The sequence below is a fragment of the Diaphorina citri genome, unplaced genomic scaffold (genome assembly GCF_000475195.1).
Source record: "Diaphorina citri unplaced genomic scaffold, Diaci psyllid genome assembly version 1.1 scaffold749, whole genome shotgun sequence".
NCBI classification, from domain to species: Eukaryota; Metazoa; Arthropoda; class Insecta; order Hemiptera; family Psyllidae; genus Diaphorina; species Diaphorina citri.
In genome coordinates, this window is record NW_007378182.1 from 122,131 (window position 1) to 145,039 (window position 22,909).

Sequence of the window (22,909 nt, forward strand, 5' to 3'; positions counted from 1 at the left end):
ACTATAGACTCTATAGTCTATAGAGTACATAGATACTATGTATAAATAGATCATGAGAAGTGTGGAAAAAAATTTCAAACATGTTTGATTTTACGATAGAAACATAGTAAATGTGACGACAAAATGAAATAAAGCTATTACCTATTTATTTAATTAATTTACTAAATTTATGGCGCCAAATCGTCAAATACAAAACTAATTTTACTGTCATCTTATTCTGAATTTTCATTTTCTAACTGATCATACTGTTTTCAATAATGAGAAATTTTAATAACCACAAAAAGTTATGATATCCTTTTAGTTTCACTCGAATTAAATTATTTTAACAATTAATCCACCCAATCGCGACAAGATCTTCCACGGTTCTGCAGTTGGCTATAAGATTTGATTAGACTCGATGTTTCTACGAACTCCTTAAGTAAAAAAGTAAAGGCCAATCTTTGTAAATAATTTATTCTATGGTGTTCTTCCCTTCAAAAGGCTCAATCGCTCGGTAATGGTGCCATCTTGTAAAGGCCAATCTTTGTAAATAATTTATTCTATGGTGTTCTTCCCTTCAAAAGGCTCAATCGCTCGGTAATGGTGCCATCTTGCTTTCATGAGGTTGATTATAAGGAGTGCTATCGCTGCATATCTTTAGATTACTATCATGAGAGTGACCACCATTGTGTAAATGAGCTTTTAAACTTTTTAGATTGTCTTGGGTGTGTTCAGTGTGGGATTTTTTTTCTCCAGTTTTCATTGTTTTATTGTAAATATTTATTCATAAATGTTTTAGATTTAAAGTTGGTGCATGTTTCATATTTAGATTGGGTAAATAGGCACAACTTGAAATTGTATAGTTTGTAGCTACTCGTAGACATACCACTTACATAGCTACAAATAGACATTTTAAATGTAGCGTAGGTATGACCTATTTATCAGCATTTTTTTTTTTTTTTTTTTTTTTTTTTTTTTCCCATTACATGAATTACTTGAAAAAAAAAAATCTGTTGTGAGGCAGTGGGAATAGGGTGGAAAATCTTGAAAAAGTAGACTGGAAATTTGGAAAAAATTGGGTTTCATTTATTGGGTTTCATCTTATTAATTTTCATTCAGCACTTTTCCAATGATAAAAGTGGGTGGGGTTTATGTAGAATCAATAATCCCTGTAGCTCCATCGTCAAATTTGACTCTAGGAGCGCAATTTTCAAGATATATCTTGTACCAATGAGGCTTTTTTGGAACGCAAAATATCTACTTCAATGTAGAATCAGGAAAAAATGCCTCTTTCCCTTATGCCAACATTAACGTTGAAAGAAAGTGTTCTGCTGTTTTTTAATTTGAAGACTTTGATCTAAGTTGATTTTCAATACTGTTTAATTACCTACAATGGCTGAAAACTTTGATTCGGTAATTGAGGCCATTGAGTTCCTTGAAGATTTCCAGAGAAATGAGCATCAGTGGTACCGATACAAAGAAAGAGGAGAGATTGATATTTTGAGAGAGAAACCAAATTCTGTCCCTGAATCTATCCGTAAAAATGGGATCTGAAATTTTAGAATAGGTATCTGTTGAGTTGGAGTTCTAATGTAGTAAGAAAAGATCACTTTGAAAATAGAACATTGGAACGAATTTATTTAACAAATGTCCCTAATGTTTGTGTTGGTGAAATCTGCCATTTGAATTGTAAAAGGAGCCCCTTACAGAACACATATTGTAGATATGTTGAATTGTCTTGGTATTCTCAATGTCAGGGATACTTAATATCCTGCTTAATGTCAACAAGACTCAAATCGATGAACTTCAGATTCTGCAAAACAAATGTCTATAATGTTTGTGTCGGTGAAATCCGCCATTTGAATTGTAACAGGAGCCCCTTACAGAACACATATTGTAGATATGTTGAATTGTCTTGGTATTCTCAATGTCTGGTAGTGCGTCTGCCTTGTAAGCTCTAGGCCGCGGGTTCGATTCCCGCCCGGGGCGGATTTTATCCTGATGGAATAATGTTCGTTCTCGGAACGGCTGGTTTTCTCCTGTCCTATCTTCCTTCTCTCTTCGATTTCGGGACGATAAGACCTTAGCAGTTACAGTTCCCTCTGTCAAACGGAGGTCTTGTATGCTCCTAGACTTTGTGAGTCTCTTATATCCCTATGAAGAGAATTCCATAATCTGACTGCAGACTGCTCAATTGCCTACAAATCTATAATTATAGTTACAATAAATTACCTAAAGATCTCAGGGAGTTGAGGACAGCTTTTTAGGACGCAGCTCAAGAAACAAATGAGATCTAGGCAGTTGAAGCTGGAGGAATACTGAATACAAATATGTTTGTAAAATTGGGTCCTTTTTTTACTATAATAACCCCAATGTTGATTTTTCTGTATTTTATCATTCATTGTACATTCTTTGTTACACCTATGTTTAATGTTGTAAGATAATAGCCATCGATGCTAAATAAATAAATTCAATTCCAATATTATCTAGGAAATTGGGTACAGAAATGCTGTTTTAATTTAAAGATTTTTGATATTACTTTTAGGTAGGTGTAGGTATGCCATCTTCTTTATAAAATCTCTTCACATACAGCATCTTGGTCTTTATTTGTAATTTTATCTGTATTTTTGGTAACTACAGACCTACTACCTAGATGTCCTATTGATAATAGGTTTGTGTTGATTGGTTGGTTTTTAAGATAGGTAAGTACCTCTACCTACCCTGAGTAGGTAACTACCTAGTGGTATTTCACATCAAATGTTTAGACAAGGAGCCCTTTGAACAACACTTCCGAGGTAGGTACTGGGCAGTCCTTAGCAAAACACACCGAGAAATGTTTTCATTTATAGGTCACTTGTCCCAATCATTTGACAATGAAACTGATAGGTGGATAGGTACCTTAGCTATCCCTCTTTACCTAACATTTTATGATTTTTATGTTACTATTTTACCAACCCAAAGTAGTTTTACAATAAATAAACATGAGTAATACTCTGCCTCTGAGAGAACAATATTACACACCAAAATAGTTGGTGTTTCATAGTTTTGAGGATCACCAGCACACAAATAACAAAACATGCATCTTACCGTACCAGGAACAGGGCAGATTCTTCTCAATAATGGTGAGATTGAAATCCATGATGAATTCCCTAAAAAGGGTCCTTGTTTATGCACAGAGGTAACACTACACTTTTCAAAAACCCTTTTGGTAGGTTGGTTTGTAACTTTTTAGAAAAATAAGAGCAAATTAAAGTTACAAGAAAAAATAGGAAGTTAAAAAAAAAAAAAAAAAAAAGAAAAAAAAAGTGTTGGACAGTATTTTCACTAGGTAAGTACTACAATAGAATATGTGTTGTGATTAAGATAATGCCATCATATTTTAGTATCTTTTTAAAGATCTTTTGAGATAAAGTGCTTTATATTTTCCTCACAAGGCACCACAAACATGTAGAAAAAATCTTCAAGACATAATGTGTACACCACAAAACCAGGAGCAATATGTTTAGGCAGTCACTTCACTATAGGTGTTTAACCACATTTTTGACAGTGTTTAAACTTTGTGAATTACCTACTGTTGACAAATCTTGATCATGATCATCTTGTTATCAGACCAATGCCGTATTGATTGCAGTATTTCATATTGAATCTAAAAGCCATTGAATATTTCTAATGAATAGAAAAAAGTGCAATAATCATGAGTATCTTGAACATAGGTAAAACAAAATGTAAACAAACATTTTGTTTATAAAGAGAAACAAATGAATAATTAATTTGAATAGTTGAAAGAAGAGAGTATTTGGGCAGCGGGATGTATAAAAACTGTGAGGGCATTCGTATTACCTACTATTTATAGCTAATTGCAAGTAGGTTACATCTTTCCTACCTACCTACAAGATACACATCTGCTGCACACAAGTTAGACTGAAGGGGTTATATTTATGTACAGAAACTAGTATCACTTGCCAAAAATAGTTACTTAGCTTCCATTACTTTGTAAGATTGTTTCGGAATTTCAATTCACATCTCAACGCAGGCATGGGCTATGTAAGAGCATGCATTGTGTAAGAGGATGAGCTTTATTTAAATCACTTTATTGACTGTAATTATTGTACTGATATTTATTAACGTTGAAGAAAAACCCGAAGTTCCAAAGACAACACCCAAACAAAGAACTGGGACAATCAAGAATGAAGACTTGAAAGTATTCCTTAAACTTGATGAAAGTATTACCAACCTGTTGAAATCCTACTTGGCACAATCAAACTGAATTCCTTCACAACTGATGTCACTTGCTTGACAGCTTGTCTTCAGTGTTTCTGTTGCAACACATTGAGTGGGGTAGAACAGACCCCATTTATCCTGCTGGTATGGGATGGAAAAATCCCTCTATCCCTACAGTCTAACATACTTGGGCATCAAGTACCTGTTGTACCTAAATTGGGGGAATCATAATCCCTTCAGAACAGTGTTACCTAGCAACCTAACCTACATGAATATGACAAAAAAGTGTCCTATACTTAAGCCAAGGTTAGGGCAACTTCTGATTCAGGCTTCCAGACAAGTAATTCACTATACAAACAGCAAGCATGAGAATTGACATCTACCTAGTCTTTGTGGAAATTTTCATTCCAGTTCAGAAGATGTCTGAATGAACTTCTTGTAACTGGATATAGAACTACAAGTTTGAGAAGCTTAGAAATACCAGGAAAGTTGGACTTTGGCTTGAGAGGTTGATATAAGAAGGTACCTACTTAGGTTGGCTGTATTGCTGGGCCTTAAGGCAAAAACAATACAAAAAAAGTACTAAAGCGGTAGGTATCTTTTGATAGTATCTGCTTAAGTAAAAAAAAAAAGCTGGGGAGAGAATATATCTCCAACAGTTTGGTTCACCTACTTAAATAAATCAAATAAAAACCTGCTTACTTAGGAGGTAAGTACCTATTTAAATAAAAACATGTACTTAGATAAGTACTTAACAAAATCAACTCATTATTTTTTATGACTGAAAGGCATGCAAAAATCTAAGGGTTGATTGGTTGGTTTTTAAGATAGGTAAGTACCTCTACCTACCCTGAGTAGGTAACTACCTAGTGGTATTTCACATCAAATGTTTAGACAAGGAGCCCTTTGAACAACACTTCCGAGGTAGGTACTGGGCAGTCCTTAGCAAAACACACCGAGAAATGTTTTCATTTATAGGTCACTTGTCCCAATCATTTGACAATGAAACTGATAGGTGGATAGGTACCTTAGCTATCCCTCTTTACCTAACATTTTATGATTTTTATGTTACTATTTTACCAACCCAAAGTAGTTTTACAATAAATAAACATGAGTAATACTCTGCCTCTGAGAGAACAATATTACACACCAAAATAGTTGGTGTTTCATAGTTTTGAGGATCACCAGCACACAAATAACAAAACATGCATCTTACCGTACCAGGAACAGGGCAGATTCTTCTCAATAATGGTGAGATTGAAATCCATGATGAATTCCCTAAAAAGGGTCCTTGTTTATGCACAGAGGTAACACTACACTTTTCAAAAACCCTTTTGGTAGGTTGGTTTGTAACTTTTTAGAAAAATAAGAGCAAATTAAAGTTACAAGAAAAAATAGGAAGTAAAAAAAAAGTGTTGGACAGTATTTTCACTAGGTAAGTACTACAATAGAATATGTGTTGTGATTAAGATAATGCCATCAAATTTTAGTATCTTTTTACAGATCTTTTGAGATAAAGTGCTTTATATTTTCCTCTCAAGGCACCACAAACATGTAGAAAAATCTTGAAGACAGAATGTGTACACCACAAAACCAGGAGCAATATGTTTAGGCAGTCACCTCACTATAGGTGTTTAACCACATTTTTGACAGTGTTTGAACTTTGTGAATTACCTACTGTTGACAAATCTTGATCATGATCATCTTGTTATCAGACCAATGCCGTATTGATTGCAGTATTTCATATTGTTGAAGAAAAACCCGAAGTTCCAAAGACTACACCCAAACAAAGAACTGGGACAATCAAGAATGAAGACTTGAAAGTATTCCTTAAACTTGATGAAAGTATTACCAACCTGTTGAAATCATACAAAATCAATATTGGCAGCACAGAACTAGATGGAAAATTATCGAAAATAAATGATTGTGTTGAGAAATTGGAAAACTTCTTTTCACAACTAGAGGACACGACCAAATCTTTGGCCAACGATATTTCTAATATGAAACATTCTTTGAATGAAGCTTTCGTCTATGCTCATGAATCTAAAGACCAGTTGGTGAAATATGAACGGAAGAAGAACCATGACAAAGATCCAATGGAAGGTATCATGATTACAAAGAAGTCAATGAATCCTATTGTTGAGAAGAAATTGATTTCAATAGAAAATGAAATAAGAAAGTCCACGTACTTCGTACGATCTTGTATTCAAGAATCCAGACCCATCTTACAACATTTGGAACTTGTCAAATCAGGAAAAAATGTTTTAAACTTCCAGTCAATTCTGCAATCTATCAATAAAGAAAAGGCAATGATTTCCAGATGTTCTCTTATGCTTGACGAAATAAATAGGGACGTTGTGAAGATGTTCACCAAACAGCATATTCTGAAATGTCCGAGATCCTCTCAGAAAGAACGAGTTGTTCTGGACAAGAGAACTGACAAACCTGCCAAACCTGTAGATAAATTCCAGGCAATCAAAGAGCAAATCAAAACCCGACCAACAATGTCAAATGAAAAAATGAACAGATTAAAAACGCTGCATGTGACCCAGGTTTTAGAACCAATCAGACATTCTGATTTGAACCTTACCAGTTCTAAAGGCCTCAGATCATCTGATTTACTTACGTTATTCAAATCCCCTCAGAAACCGCAGTTAGTTTCTCAAAAATCAAAGGACAAATCACCTCCACAGCTAGCAGTGGAAAAAGATGCTGAAAACAAGGCAGCCACTTTCACTATTACCACGCCTGTTGTAAGCAAGACAAAACCATCTGTACCTACGGCTCTGTTTGGTAATGAAACAAAAGCTATTGTTGTACCAAGTCCAGTACTATGTGAGAAGCCTGAAATCAATAAGAATACGACTGCCTTTATCATTGACACTTCCAATACTAAAGCGAACGCCACCAAACTAACCTTTGATGATAGTATGGTAGCCTCTGCGGCATTTGGCAAAGAAATGACGAAAAACTTATTCACTTCTACACCTGCAGTTACCACTGCTACCAAGATGCCAAACTTTGCCGTACCTACACCCAGTATTCCAAACTTTGGTGCAACATTCACCAAGATGCCTGAGCCGGCCAAACCTCAGGCAGTGAATACTAAACCTAGTTTAGAATTCTCTATACCAACCACTAGCTCTGCCCCTTATTTATTAACTTTAGGAGACTGCTGGAACTATCATCCTACACTATTTGACAAACACCTTTGATTTTTAATTAAATTATCTTCCATTTTAGAGGCACTATTTGCGGAAGACTTTAGGCCTGATATTTACCACCACATGAATTATGTATTGCACTTCAAAACGGCGGAAAAACGGCACAATTTGGCAAGGAAAAACCGACACAAATTCACAAATTTTCGACCAAATTTTTTATCATCCCGTGAGCTTTTTGCTTTTTTTTCTGATTTGTTTATTTCTTTACCCCACCTCCCCTCTCCAAGAAAAAAATGTACAACGCCATCTTTGAAATGTTGAGCGGGAATTTTTAAAGTCCAAAATGAACAAGAAGATTTTGAAGTGTTTAGAACAGGAAAATTCGTGATTTCAGAACGAATATCTAATCTGCTGAATATATTAAACCACTTTTAATCCGTCTTATTAATTATAATCCATTTCAGAGTTAAAGAAATGCAAAAATTATCCATGCAATGTTGCAATGGAATCAAAGTTAGTTACTCTACTCACCGCTAGAGCACGGTACTTTACGGGTGCTTTTCTGCTGCTTTCATTTCATCGCAGTTTACCGTCAGACCGTCACCTGTGTCACCCGTTCACATATTCGCCAAACATTATTGGTGAATTCACCAGAAATACAGCTAAAGTCTTGCTTTCCTAAAAATGCTAAAATCTTTAATTTTGAGTTTTCGAGCTCAAAAATCCAATGAATGAATATAAACGCCTAGAATACTTTGAGTATGCAATGTGCAACAAATACTATCGAAGAACCCTGATTGCATATTCAATAAATTGTAGGCGTATTTCCCATATAACCTCCAAATGTTTGGATTTTGGATTTTAATTAAAAAAAAAAAAAATCAAATTCAACAGAATACAGAAAAAACAAATCTTTCACCCGGTAATCCGGATTTTCTTAACTCCAGTGCCATTTGCCATTGAAAACTTTGCAGACAGTGATTCAAGTCCAGTGAAATGCTTGATTAAGCTTTTCCCAGTGTTCCAGTACCCATAACAACTCAAAGAAACTATCCTACACTCTGACAGCTTCAGTAAGATAATACCCATTAGATCTACCTTTAGGTAGGTAGGATAAGGACCTTACTAACTTACCTATCAGGTTTATCAGTGATTTTCTATGTGATTGTTGATTTAATGGCTTAGCTGAAGCCATTCATGTGATGGTGATGGTCTGACAGAGGGAACTGTAACTGCTAAGGTTTTATTGTCCCAAAATTGAAGAGAGAAGGAAGACAGGATAGGAGAAAGACACTGACAGAGGGAACTGTAACTGCTAAGGTTTTATTGTCCCAAAATTGAAGAGAGAAGGAAGACAGGATAGGAGAAAGACAGCTGTTCCAAGAATGGACATTTTCCCATCAGGATAAAATCCCCGCCTGGACTGAAATCAAACCTGTGGCCTAGCGCTTACAAGGCAGACACACTCCAACTAAGCTTACTAGGCTGACTGCATTCAGTGTGTATTTGTGAAACAGGCCAATGGACCTCTCACAAAATCTTAAATACAATTTGTCAAAATAGGCACTTGGTAAATAAATTACTTGATCTTTTATTTCAAAATATGTTTGATTTCTATTTGCAGAATCTCACAATGGAGCCATGTCCACCAGGAAGAGAAGTGACTGATTTCCAGTTCAAGCTCTTCTCCTCTGTGCGTTAGTAGTTTTAGTTTCCTCAATGCAGCAAGTGTATCAAGCGCGACCACTACTACTTCTACTGATGTAACCACCACAGCCACCACAAGTTCTTCTTCAGAATCAGTTGCATCCATTATGTCCTCACTGAGTTCCTCAAGTGCGGTTACAGGAGCTTCAAGTGTTTCCAGCATATTCAGTGGTACATCTAAACCCAGCACCAGTGTGTTTGGTCATCAGGATAAAATCCCCCCCTTAACTGAAATCAAACCTGTGGCTTAGCACTTACAAGGCAGACACACTCCAACTAAGCTCTCTAGGCTGACTGCATTCAGTGTGTATTTGTGAAACAGGCCAATGGACCTTTCACAAAATCTTAAATACAATTTGTCAAAATATGCACTTGGTAAATAAATTACTTGATCTTTTATTTCAAAATATGTTTGATTTCTTTCTATTTGCAGAATCTCACAATGGAGCCATGTCCACCAGGAAGAGAAGTGACTGATTTCCAGTTCAAGCTCTTCTCCTCTGTGCGTGTATTTCCCGCCATTGACTACCAGAACTTCTTCAACAATCCATCCAATACAGTAACGGCCTCTAACAAGCATGGACTACTCATTGTGGGAACTCCGACTGGATTTCAAATTGTAAACCTTGCCCAGTTTGTTTCTCCCAATGCAGCAGAATTCCTGAATGAATGTACAGATTACCCAAGGCGAGAATACAACATCAATGCCCAGCCGAGTCATATTGCACTCAACTGTGATGAAACACTCCTCTCTGTGGCACATCAGAGTTCAGACAATGCACCACTTGTTAGAATATACAAGATGGCATCTCTCACGAATCAGAGTAAGAACAAAGTTGTTAAGATACCACTAGGTCCTCCTGGTACATGTATCATGGATTTCAGCTGGAACCCTGTGATCCCTGATCTTCTGTCTGTCTGTGTATCCAACGGTTGTTTGTGTCTCTACTCTCATGATGATACCGGCAAGAAACTGACCATGTTGCCACCTGAGAAGCGTCTCTCACAAATCAGAGTAAGAACAAAGTTGTCAAGATACCACTAGGTCCTCCTGGTACATGTATCATGGATTTCAGCTGGAACCCTGTGATCCCTGATCTCCTGTCTGTCTGTGTATCCAACGGTTGTTTGTGTCTCTACTCTCATGATGATACCGGCAAGAAACTGACCATGTTGCCACCTGAGAAGCGAGCACAAGTCCAAATAAGATCTTTGGTTCTACGGAACCTACTGCACAGCAATCAGCGCCATCATTTGGTATGGGATCTGGTGGTAGTCAGTTGACATTTGGTAATCTGGCTCAGCAGTCCCCTCAGTCTGGATTTGGATCGTTTGGTCAGACACAAACTAGTCCACCACCTGCGTTTGGATCTCAACCGGGTTTCCCCAATCCACCTCAAGGAGGATCCTCATTCTCAAGTTGGCGATAGGAAATAGAATGTACGTTTTAGTTTTTATTGTTGTTTTATGTAATCATGTCCCGGTTGTAATCATGTCCCCAAGACAGTATGCCCTGAGTGATCAAAGTCTACCAAACAAAGATTAAACTTCAAATTTAATTCCGAGTCTAGAGTAAAGCCATCAAGAATGAGCAATGATCATTGTTCAAGTACAGATGGGAGGAAACTTTTCATATTATAAATAAAGGAAACAACACTAACATGTTAGGTACTCTGGCAGGAGGTACATTACAGCTCGTAGGAAATTTTCTCATAGGTGTAGCACTAGTGAAATATTCCCCTCTGTCGATTTCAAGATATTGTGAGATAATACCTCAAGTATTTTTTCCTACCGCCATGCGCGATTTGATACATGATATGTATTCTTTGTTTTGAAACTCATGTATATTGTATAGTATTGTTTAAAATTAAATATTTTGGTATTTTGTACATACTACAATACATGAAACTTTCTCCTTTATTTCTCAATCCTTGTTGATTATACCTACACAATACCTAAGTACCTAACTTCCAGGAATCAAACATGCCCGACCGGATTAGAAAAAGAGGAAGAAAAAACTCATTACAAATTTCGTTGTAAATAAATTTATTTTATTTATTAGATCTATTCATAATAATAAAAAATACAAGAATTTTATAGAATATAGACGTAAGTTGAAAGCAAAATTTATTTACAAAAATATTCTGTTTTAAGCCTATAATATCGTAGCTCAAAGTTGCGCCATCGAGCATTACTCTCGAAAATTATCATTATTATTAATTTTTGGAATACTTGTCCCTGGTACAATGTCCTAATGGTTAGTTATTTCTAGTGGTTGTGGAAATTCCCAAAAATAGTGCAACAATAATAATACATAATAAAAAAACACCTAGGTAATAATAAGAATATTCACGGCTTCCCCCGAGGTATAATAGCGGACACTGCATCTCCAAACTCCCCCCACTGCGAGCGCCGTGTCTGATACACATACACCCACGTACCCAACACTATAGCCCATACCGCGGCCCCTAGCGCTGATATTATCACGTAGCGACGCGCTGCGCTACGGATTCTAGTGCGCCGCTCCCCCTCACTCTCATCTGTTGGTTCTGGCTCCACACTGACCAGATCTGCGTGACCGAATGCCTGTAATCAGAACGAAGTATTGTGTTAACTGACATGTAGAAGACTGCAAAGGTCTTATAGCTTATCGTCCCGAAAACGAAAAGAGAAGGAAGACAGGATAGGAGAAAGCCAGCTGTTCCAAGAACGAACTTTATAATATGTCGAATACTCGTGTTAACATGTAGAAGAAAACTTTTTTTTTTCTTTGGGAGGTTTGATAGAGGGAACTAACTGCTAAGGTCTTAAATACTCGTGTTAACATGTAGAAGAAAAAATATTTTTTTTCTTTGGGAGGTTTGATAGAGGGAACTAACTGCTAAGGTCTTATCGCTTATCGTCCTGAAAACAAAGAGAGGATTAAGGCAGGATAGGAGAAAGCCAGCTGTTCAAAGAACGAACCTTATGTGTCGAACCCCCGACCTAGCGCTTACAAGGCAGACGCCCTACCCTCCAAGCTGACTAGGCTGGCTGGCTCAAACTCATTTTAGCAAGTTACCTTGGAGGGTAGCGTGTTGTAAGCGAGAAGTTGTGGGTTCAACTTCCACCAAGAGTGAACTTTATCCCAAACAGATAAAGTCCGTTCTCCGAACGGCTGGATTTCTCCTATCTTGTCCTCCCCTTGTTTATGGGAGGTTTATCATTAAATTCTCTTTTCTTTCAGGTGGCCCAGCATTATTTGGCGGCTCAAATGGCGTCCCACGCCGCCCAGGCGTCTAGAAAAGAGAATCACTCCCCCATGAACTCTATGCCCGGGTCTCAGCCAATGTTTAAACGGAAGAAGGTGGTACGGGAAGATGGAAGTAGTGAGAACAAGTGGGTGATGGATCCTGAGAGTGAAGTCCTGAGGGATATTAGCACGAGCGGCTCAGGTGAGTTGAACTGCTATCACGTGAGCTCACGTGACGTGATATTAGTGTGGTACGGGAAGATGGTAGCAGTGAGAACAAGTGGGTGATGGATCCTGAGTCAGAAGTCCTAAGGGATATTAGCACTAGCGGCTCAGGTGAGTTGAACTGTTATTACGTGAGCTCACGTGACGTGATATTAGTGTGGTACGGGAAGATGGGAGTAGTGAGAACAAGTGGGTGATGGACCCTGAGAGTGAAGTCCTGAGGGATATTAGCACGAGCGGCTCAGGTGAGTTGAACTGTTATTACGTGAGCTCACGTGACGTGATAGTAGTGTGGTACGGGAAGATGGTAGCAGTGAGAACAAGTGGGTGATGGATCCTGAGTCAGAAGTCCTGAGGGATAATATGAATTTGATGGCACATTCGTTCTCTTTTGACAACATTTTTGATGGCAAATTTGAGGAAATCAGGATGTATGTCGTAAATTATTGGTGTAAAAAAAAGTGGATATAACTTTCGAAATTTTTTGATATTGGCTTGTTACAAGCGCATATTTCGTGTTCTGCCCCTACCTTCTCCAAGAACAAAACAGTGAAGCCTCCGGCGTCCGGAGCTAAGACTGCAGAGTTATTTTCATCTGGGAAACCTTCCTAGAACCAAAAGTAAATGGGAAGAGGAAAAAAAGGCTGATCATTCTGCCAGAATAAAGATCTATTGGCTAAAGAGAAAAGATGAAAAGAAGTAAGAATTATGTAGACCTCTGTAGGGCAAAGAAAACAAAATACCCACCTAATTACAATAGAACTGGAATAGAAGACTGGAAAAGTTGTGACAGGTCTCACAGTCCGTAGAGTTTGAGTTGATCTTGTATATCTTGCTTGGAACCCAGATGAAATTTATCTTCTTGATTTTTCTGTTTATGGGACAATAAAACAGCAGTGACCTCTCTCAGGTCCACAGCTATAAAAATGATTTCGACCTCTAACACTCTAGATCTCTAGAAGACCTAACTCAAGTGTGAGAGGTCTCGTATCATTTTCATAGGTTTGAATTTTCAGGCCGCATCACGTGACTCCGCGCTAAAAGTCGCGCGTCTATGCTTACAATGTGCGGCAGGCCTCAAACCTCTAAAAAAAAAAAGTATTGGACCTGCCCAGGATTTGGTAGTAGATTTTATATTCTCAGTAAAGTCCACAGTTCACTAGTTACCTCTGGGAAGAACGTATTGGACCTGCCCAGGATTTGGTAGTAGATTTTATATTCTCAGTAAAGTCCACAGTTCACTAGTTACCTCTGGGAAGAACCACACGACATTGACCAGCCAGAGACACGGCAGGAAGAAGAATCCACCGAGGAAGTAGTAGCGACACACTTGCAGAGTTTTCATCGGGTTAGCACGCTTGGGTTGTGCAGGGCAGGGGGCATTGGTGGATTGCAAGATGTGTACAGGGGAGCCGTCGGCTACTCGAGACAGAGTGTTGTCTTCAGACATTGTGATCAGTGGAGAATCTGTGAAACAGAAGGGAGTTAGTAAGAAGGTACACAAGTAGAATAAGTACTGATTTGATTGGAAAAAAGAGCTGTATCCAGGTACATTTGACTATTAATTTGATTTTTGTCAGTTTTTAGAGAGCAATTTACCTACCTGATAAACTAAAACCAGTCTCTACTGTTGTCTCTAGAACCAAAAGTAAATGGGAAGAGGAAAATAAGGCTGATCATTCTACCAGAATGAAGATCTATTGGCTAAAGAGAAAAGATGAAAAGAAGTAAGAATTATGTAGACCTCTGTAGGGCAAAGAAAACAAAATACCCACCTAATGTGACTTTCCAAGCTTATAACTAGGCTGGAGTAGACGTGTTTTCAGGCGATGCCGATGATAGTGGGATGCTGCTATAGAAGTTCAGTGCTACATATGTATAATAATTGTTTAGGTTACAAGATGATGTGAAGCTCTGTTGTTTGGATGGGTGATCATGATCATGACACTGAACTGATTACAATCAGATTAGATAGTGTGATTGCATGCTAGATGTGATTAAATATTTCAAATTAGTATTCGTATTTCGCATCATATGCCTCGTTCTGCATGCGAACCATCAGCCTCCTGATTCGAAATCCACTGCGCTAACCACTCAGTAGACATAAGAGGTTGGTCGTTTCCATGACTACAAAGAAAGAAAGAAAGAGAGCTGTAGGGCAAAGAAAACAAAATACCCACCTAATTACAATAGAACTGGAATAGAAGACTGGAAAAGTTGTGACAGGTCTCACAGTCCGTAGAGTTTGAGTTGATCTTGTATATCTTGCTTGGAACCCAGATGAAATTTATCTTCTTGATTTTTCATCAATTTGAAAATTTCCTCCAATTGTTGAGACTCAATTCTGTAAAGAACAAAAAACAGAATGGTAAGTACCTACCTACATTAGAAAATCAAACAATAGAACTAAAAAAAATAAATGTGAAACAAGTCAAGTTTACCATAAGTATTGTATTTTTCATTATTCATTTATAATATATTATTCATTTTATTTTTGTAATATAAAAGACTTTGTCCAACATCTTTCCAGAGGGCAATGTGTTCATGATGTTTGAGCAATGGCCTTTTTGGATGACCAGAGATATTTTCCGAACCAAATGTATGTAAGTTACCTTTTCTCATTGGCCAATTCTTCTTCAGTGAGATGACTTTTCAGTTGATCAACAATGGTTTTGGATTGTCCAAGTTTCAGTTTGGGACCAATTGAGTCTTGTGATCCAGTGCTCTGTAAATAACATGAGATAAAATTTATTTAATGTTTATTGTAATAAATGATATCTTTTTGCAATAATTAATTAATTACAAAGTCAGTGCTCTGTAGAAATTATTGTAGTATGTTTGTTCACCATGATTTCCAATGATTTTTTATTGGGACTTTTCTTATCAACAGTAGAAAATATTTATGAGTGTCTCTTTCAAAATAAAATGACAACCTGGCATATTTCTCAAACAATGGATACTTAGGTACCTATAGGGATTAATATTATTCTGTCAGCTTACATGATTGTCTTTCTGTGGAGACTGATTATCCACAGCACCACCCTGGTCTTGAAATAGAAGTTTATCTGTTGGCACCAACCAATAGCTGTACACAATCACAAGAATCGATAGAACAACAGCAAGAACAAAGTAGCCAGAGAGGTTGTTGAGAAATACAAGCAGATTAGTGTTCCATGATTGAAATGAGTGTTGCATTATACATTGAGACTGAAAGAAAAAGAAACAAATGTTATGATCATTGTAATTCTAGGTACTTGTGCAGAAGTCACATCTGTGGAATATTGCTACCAAAGGAACTGGCACAAATGAGCAGTGACCAGTGTTAATATAGGGTTAGGTTAAACGCAAGAAGGAGTTTTCACAATTAGAGCAGTGATTAGTGTTATTATAGGGTGAGGTTAAATACAAAAGGAACTTTCTTTTCCATGGACGTGACTTCTACATAATTACCGAATGTTTTAGGTACTTGGTTCCATCTACTTCAGTATAGGTAGTCAACCAAAACAAAAGGATGAGATAAAAATGATAAATGAGATTCACTTACCACAACTAAGGATGAAGGATTAAACACTGGCTCTAGTGGCTAGGTGTGTACTGCTCACAGAACAGAGGTGGCTTTTTAAATTAATCCTTTTTGAAGAGAAAGTTGGCAAATCCTTCTGAAATCCTTTATTTCCTGATTATCCTGAATAATACTGAATATCCAGTTTTTCCTTTCTTTTTCTTCGGATTTCGATTTCTGAAATTTTGAATTTTGATTCTGACTTTTTTTTCTACAAACAAGTTTTAAAATTTTCCTGCTAAAAAAGGAATACAATCTGGCAACGTTGTAAATAGCCGGAAAAGCGCGGAGCAGCGAAGAAGTTGTATCGTGTGAAATGTGCTTGATGCTCACCACATTGCATATCTCATTCTAGTAAATAGGAGTAAGAATGCAATATATTTTTATTTTCTCTATCGAAAAAACGTTTGAAAATATTTTATTAATCTATGAATATGAAAGAGTGTGAATGTGATAGTGAATGAAATGTAATAGGTATGAAGTTCAAAGTAAAGTTATAAAAAATTAAGTTACGTAGGTAGGCACTATTGCACTAAGTGAGATTGTGAGAGGAAATGCAGGAGTGTGAAGTTGTTCAGGATTCAGGAACAAAAGCTTTAATCACTTGCAGAAAATATCATGTTCCAGTAACACCACCTCGGCAACCAACCAACCATCTTCAGCTCCCACTGAATTCAACATCCATGGAATTATACTCCACATCAAGTGATTAGCTGATCAGTGTTGATTGGAAAGCTGAACCCTTGCCTTGAGGTCTTGAGGTCACACAGGAGACCTGCGAGAACTAATTCTGTAAGTAAACCTCTGTCAACATTCTATAGAAAAGTACCTATACCAAAAACTACGTAGGTATTTTTCCCACCTATTTTTCTACATTTTTATTTATTCTACAAATCTACAGATAGGTATAGTAGGTAAATGGAACCTATCTACCTTTTACCTACATAGACAGGCCTCTTACTAAAATTATCTATTAATACCTTCTTAATATTGATAGCAACTTGATACGTAGATAGATAGGTAGTTAGATATAAGTACCTATTCAATAATTCAAGCGAAGTTGTGTTTGGTGGTCAAAGCGGTTTTGTATTCTAGATGTCACTGGATCGAGGTCAGGAAACGGTCTCATTTTCAATTTAAACATCACTTTTCTACACCTGTTCATTTCTCAGGCATTGAAAAAGAAACGAAATAGAAATACATAGGTACCTTACCTACCTACCTACCTACCTAGAGCTATTTGTAAATCAGTCAGCCTTGACACCTAGAGAGCCTGCCTTGTAAGACCTAGGTCGCGGGTTCGATTTCCGACCGGGGTGAGTTTTTCTCCTATCCTGTCCTCGTTCTTCTTTTGATTTCCGGACAATAATAAAAAATTATGTATGTAGGTACAATGTACAATAGCTGAGCTATTTGTAAATCAGCACTAAGTCAGCCTTGATACCTAGAGAGCCTGCCTTGTAAGACCTAGGTCGCGGGTTCGATTTCCGACCGGGGCGAGTTTTTCTCCTATCCTGTCCTCGTTCTTCTTTTGATTTCCGGACAATAATAAAAAATTATGTATGTAGGTACAATGTACAATAGCTACCTTCCTAGATTTCGATCTCAGGACAGACAGTTTTCGGCCAGTTCCCTGTAATAAAAACTCTTTTGTCCATCTTTTTTCAAGCCAAGGTATCTAATCTAATCCATAATCCAGAGTTTGTGGTAAAGGATGAATCTGCCTGCTTGCATGCTAGTAAGAGTAAGACAGAGACCAAAGCTCTCTCTCTATCTCATCGCTAGTCTATTGTTAAGTATTTGCTCAATGCTTGAGGTTTTATCTCTTTCTCTTCCATCGTCTGGTACCTAGGTACCTCTCAACTGGTTCTGGTTTCTGTATCGAGTCTGTGTGGTACTGTTTGTTAGTCCTCGGCAGAATATGTAGTACGCGAGTTCGAGTCCGCGCGAGGCGATTTATTTTGTGCCAACCCCTTTTTCTTTGTCTAAACTTTTGTAAAAAATAACTGCTGTAAACTTTTGTAGAAAATATTGTGAATATTTTGACCCAAATAACTGTAATTTTAGTAAAAAGTTAATGTAAGTGCAATATTTTTTGTGTTAAATATTATTCTGTAACTTGTATACTTTTTTCTCCATTTACCTACAGGTTTAAATTTTGTTTCAAATTGGAAAATGTTGGCGCTTTTAAAATAAATAAAAAATATCTATCTAACGAATTAAAAAATCATTATGAGATAATCTTCTTCTTAATTCTGGAATTAATGTACCTATAGGTAGGTAGAGCATTAATGCTCATTGGTAGGTAGCATTAAATTTAATTGAAATTTCATTTGATGTTCGCTATTAAAGATGGATTTAATAATAGTGTCTGAATTTTACGCATTTTATATTGAGTAAACAAAAATGTTCAATGCTCGGTTTTAAACCGATTTAAAACCGAGCATTGAACTTTTTATAAGCACATAAAAAATAAATAAAATAATAATAAAGCCTATTGGTAGGTACAGAATTCTTCTTCTAACTGTATCTTTCCTAATTCCTATCTAAAATCTCAATTTTAAATCTGCCAATTATTTTACTTACTTACAAGTAGGTAGGTCCTATATCGGTCTTACCTACTTATTTATGTATTTATTTTATTTATTTATTTATTATTATTATTTTTTTTTTGCGGAAATACCCATCTCGAAAATTTTCACTTCAAAAACTTCACAATCCTCCAGAACTTTACCCAACTTACCTACTTTTTTCATGTACTCGGATACCTAAACCTCTTAATTAACAACTTTGAACTTTTTTTTCTTCTTATTCACACGTTTTTTTTTCCAGTTTCAGTTATTCGGATATTTTTTCTAGAGTGCATTTTTTTTTCCTTCGCGTGTGAATTGTTTGGAATCTGCGGATTTTGGAGTGCATATTTCTTCAGTGATATTAACCCTTTGAGAGGACACGGTGCTGCCACAGTCAAGTGAATGGTGAGTTGTAAAACCTTCATTCTTTAAAATCTACACTAGAGTAGACCTAGGGTAAAACCCCCAATCGCCGACACCTGTTGTAATCGTGGACACCCTACTCGTATTTCTTTAATAATAAGAAATCTGCGTGGTTTACACGTGATCAAATCTATGCACTAGGATCTCCTCACCCTCCTCTATCTTTTTCACAACATTACAGCTTAGATGCCTCGGTCGTCTGAGAGACATGAGCCAGACTAGATAGAATTACGTCAGTTTGTTAAGAAAGTGCTTTTTTTGTTAGCGTTTTGCTAAGGTAAGAGTTGTTTTTAAATGCGTTTTTTGTACTTTTCTTTTTATTTTACCACTATTGTTAAAAATACCTACTTAAACACCTAAAAACATTTTAGTTCTAGTGCTTAAGTAGGGTTAGGGTGAAGGATGAATGGGAACTTAACACCGAATGCCATCTGACACCAACTCAGATTCACCATACAGCATACAATACACACCTAAATATAATATAGCAATAATCAGAACAGGTAAGAGACAGGATGTGTGGTTCAAGGGGGGGAGGGGGGTGTTTTACACCTTTGTATCTTAGTTGAACGAATAAAGCGAATTCAAGTTTTATACCGGCAATTTTCCTTTAGATGTTTGGAATTGATGATTCTGTCCTACTTGCCAGCGTGGTTAACTTGGAGGGTAGCGCGTCTACCTTGTAAACGCTAGGTCGCGGGTTCGATTCCCGCCCGGGGCGGATTTTATCCGAAACAGATAAGGTTCGTTTTCGAAACGGTTGACTTTCTGTGATCCTATCGTCCTTTTCTCTTCGCTTTCGGGACGATAAGACCTTAGCAGTTACATTTCCCTCCACCAAAACTCAAAAATCTTAGCTACTTGAGAGTGAGTATTTTGTTCATAAACATGGGTGGTTAACTCTTTTTCTGTTCTTGATTTCGCTCTTGTAATATTATTCAGGTCCTCAACATTCCCCAAAGATAGGTTGATCTCATATTTTTTTTGTAGTTTTTAGTCACTCCTTGTTACCTCGATGAAAGAAATGCATTGGTTCCTAATTCCTGCCTACTTGTACTTGGTCTTCAAAGGGTTAAACGTCCCTACTCTCTTGTACTTGGTCTTCAAAGGGTTAAATGAAAGGTTTAGTCATATTTGTATATTTTGCTGATGTATATTTTTATCTACTTTTCTCTCTTTGTTAACACGCTATTACCACGTCTCGTGAACTCATGTGACGTAAGGACAGTGTAGCTATCATGAACGAAATCACGTATATTATGGGAGAACTTTGAACTACATCTTTCTAACTCCCCATGAGCTCACGTGACGTGATAGTAGTGTGTTCCTACCTTTACTGTATGTATGCATATTTCTTATTTTATCAATTTAAATGTAGTCATATTACGATGGACTTCCCCCTATTCTTGCTTACTATGAATTTTGTTATGGGGTAAGTGTACCATTTATTCGCCCACCTAAAAAACGTACCATTTATTGGCCCACCTGCCCACATTTATTTTTCTAATTTTTGTTACATAAGCATAACTCTCGAAGAGATTATCCAGTTTTGACAAAATGGGCGTTTTTTTCCAAAGAAACTTGAATTTTAGGGCATTTTGTAGGAATTTTGGAATTGTTGAACAAAGAGGTCCACTTAAGTAAGTGCAGTCTACTACACTGTTTGTAAACTACTACTAACTAGTTTTGGGCAGTTTTGTTTGTCACGGGAAGAATTGTGTAGTTTGTATGTTTAATTTTGTTTCCTCTCATGTGTTATACGATAAAGCGAAGAAAATATATTATTATCTCAGTTTAAAAATATTTTAATACAACTTGTGTTCCTTATTTTCTGAGGCTATAATATCAGTCAGCAGACATTATCTGGGAAAAACGAAGGGAAAGCTAAAAAATACAGAGTAAAAAAAAAAAAACTGGAATGGAAGAAAAATACATAAAACACGGAAAATTTCAAAAGAAAATTCAGAAAAAAAAAAAAAATGCAAGAGGTGTCTTTAAGCTTCCCAGACTGTCTAGTAGCAAGTAGAGATGTGTGATGTGTAAAGATTCATTGAGCTAAAAAAATGAACTACTCTTTTCAGTGAATTAGATCCTCAAGAGTAGTTCTTTCAAAACTTGTAACTCGCTCTTTAGTTCCCTATACAATAAACAATAACCTGCTGTATGCTGTACGAGACCGAGAGTTTTCTGTCTTTTTCTTTCTACATTTGAGTGAGAGAGATGGCGTTTTTCGTCAAAAATGGATTTTCAGATTGTAAAAAAAAAAAAAAACAAGAAATCGTCAAAAAAAATTTCACGAAAAAACACTCGTACCCTCAAAAAAATCGTCAAAAAATTTTTCACGAAAAACAAGAAAAAAAAACACTTAAGGCAGGTCACCTGCCTTAGACCCGGTACGAGTGTTTTTTCGTTAAAATCCGGGCCTAAGGCAGGTGAAAAAAAGAAAAGAAAAAGATAATAATAAAAGATTCAAATTTGAATCCTTTATTATTATCTTTTTCTTTTCTGTTTTTCACCTGCCTTAGGCCCGGATTCAAAGATAAAATCGGACGGTATGATAAGGACTGTCTGTCTGTGTATCCAACGGTTGTTTGTGTCTCTACTCTCATGATGATACCGGCAAGAAACTGACCATGTTGCCACCTGAGAAGCAAGTCACCTGTGTCAGTTGGAGTCCCAAGGGGAAACAACTCCTGGCTGGGGATAAGTATGGCAACATTGTACAATACAAACCAGATCTGAAAGAGCCACAGAAGATTGTTCCCCCGCCCAAGGACTTATTTCCTAATCAGTGTAGTATTGTTAATGTCATCTGGTTGTCTGTGTACCAGTATGGTGTGATTTATGTGAATATCCAGAGTATGGAGACTCACTTCTCGATAGTGAATGCACCCAAGAGTGGTCCAGTGAGATATGTGAGCTATGATGAGATTTGTTTCAATTCCGGCACGGTGAGACCTCATCAGTTCTATCTTCTACATCTCTCCGCGTGGAATATTCTCATTGTATCCTCAGCCAATAGCACGGAGGTGTCTGTTCTGTCATTACTGGATGATAAAGTATCTTGGGAACAATGGCTACAGGAAGACTCAACAAGAATTGATCTGCCGATTGATAAGAACAAATCTGAAACTTACCCGGTGGGTGTGACACTAGCATCTTGTTCCCAGTTGAAAATCAAGTGGGGAGAGAACAAATTCCTTGAGCCAATGCCGACCCTGTCCATTGTATCGAATGATGGTTTAGTGTTGTTATTCCATGTGATTAATATAACACCAAGTGCTGCTCAGTTATGTTCTCCTGCTACACCTCTACCAGATCATATGTTTGGAACTCAAGCACAAGCTCCAAACCCTCCTAATCAAGCCAGTGTTCAAACCCCACCTTCTAACCAAACCAGTGTTATCAATATACCTCAGGTGTCTGTTGCTTCTACTCCCCCACCGAGTTTCAACATTCCAAATATAAAATCATCAACACAAGGTCATTCTCCTGTGTTGGAAATATCCACCAATCCAAACTTTAGCTCCGGGGCACCTCTATCTCTTTTCAATAAATCTCAAATATCTATTACTCCAGTCTCTGCTCAAGTACCCAAGGATACCCAACCCCCTCCACTCTCACTATTCCCTCAGACACAACAACCTTCAGTGAAAACAGATAACCAGACATTCCAAGCAAAGGCACAGTCCATCTTCCAAACAGTTGTTCAGAGTAATGCAAACAAGACACCAGACATTGTGCAACCACCCCAACCTCAGCCTGATACTAGCCCTATTCCTCCAACTATAGTCAAAACCAACTTGCAAAAACAACAACTCAT

At 37.1% G+C, this 22,909-nt stretch overlaps 2 protein-coding genes and 1 long non-coding RNA gene across 4 annotated transcripts; 1 reads left to right on the forward strand and 2 right to left on the reverse strand.

Moving 5' to 3' along the window:
- Positions 1-2,910: 2,910 nt before the first annotated feature.
- Positions 2,911-4,095, reverse strand: LOC113468482. The gene is made up of 2 exons (XR_003392218.1): positions 3,970-4,095; positions 2,911-3,203 (listed from the first exon to the last, which is right to left on the reverse strand). It is a non-coding gene; the product is annotated as an uncharacterized LOC113468482 (long non-coding RNA).
- A 4,142-nt stretch (positions 4,096-8,237) lies between these two features.
- Positions 8,238-10,116, forward strand: LOC113468478 (nuclear pore complex protein Nup214-like). The gene is made up of 2 exons (XM_026825432.1): positions 8,238-8,468; positions 9,505-10,116. The coding sequence occupies exon 2, from the start codon at positions 9,514-9,516 to the stop codon at positions 10,114-10,116; it is 603 nt and encodes a 200-aa protein (XP_026681233.1). The 5' UTR covers positions 8,238-8,468; positions 9,505-9,513.
- Positions 10,117-11,100: 984 nt separating this feature from the next.
- Positions 11,101-16,313, reverse strand: LOC103511763 (gamma-secretase subunit PEN-2). 2 transcript variants are annotated; one of them, XM_008476498.3, is made up of 6 exons: positions 16,073-16,310; positions 15,529-15,735; positions 15,141-15,253; positions 14,709-14,872; positions 13,778-13,995; positions 11,101-11,657 (listed from the first exon to the last, which is right to left on the reverse strand). In XM_008476498.3, the coding sequence occupies exons 5-6, from the start codon at positions 13,976-13,978 to the stop codon at positions 11,421-11,423; spliced, it is 438 nt and encodes a 145-aa protein (XP_008474720.1). In that variant the 5' UTR covers positions 13,979-13,995; positions 14,709-14,872; positions 15,141-15,253; positions 15,529-15,735; positions 16,073-16,310; the 3' UTR covers positions 11,101-11,420. The 2 variants fall into 2 exon arrangements, with proteins under 2 accessions (XP_008474720.1, XP_008474721.1); XM_008476499.3 differs by lacking the exons at positions 11,101-11,657; positions 13,778-13,995 and adding an exon at positions 13,276-13,386 and having other exon boundaries at positions 14,820-14,872; positions 16,073-16,313.
- Positions 16,314-22,909: the final 6,596 nt, after the last annotated feature.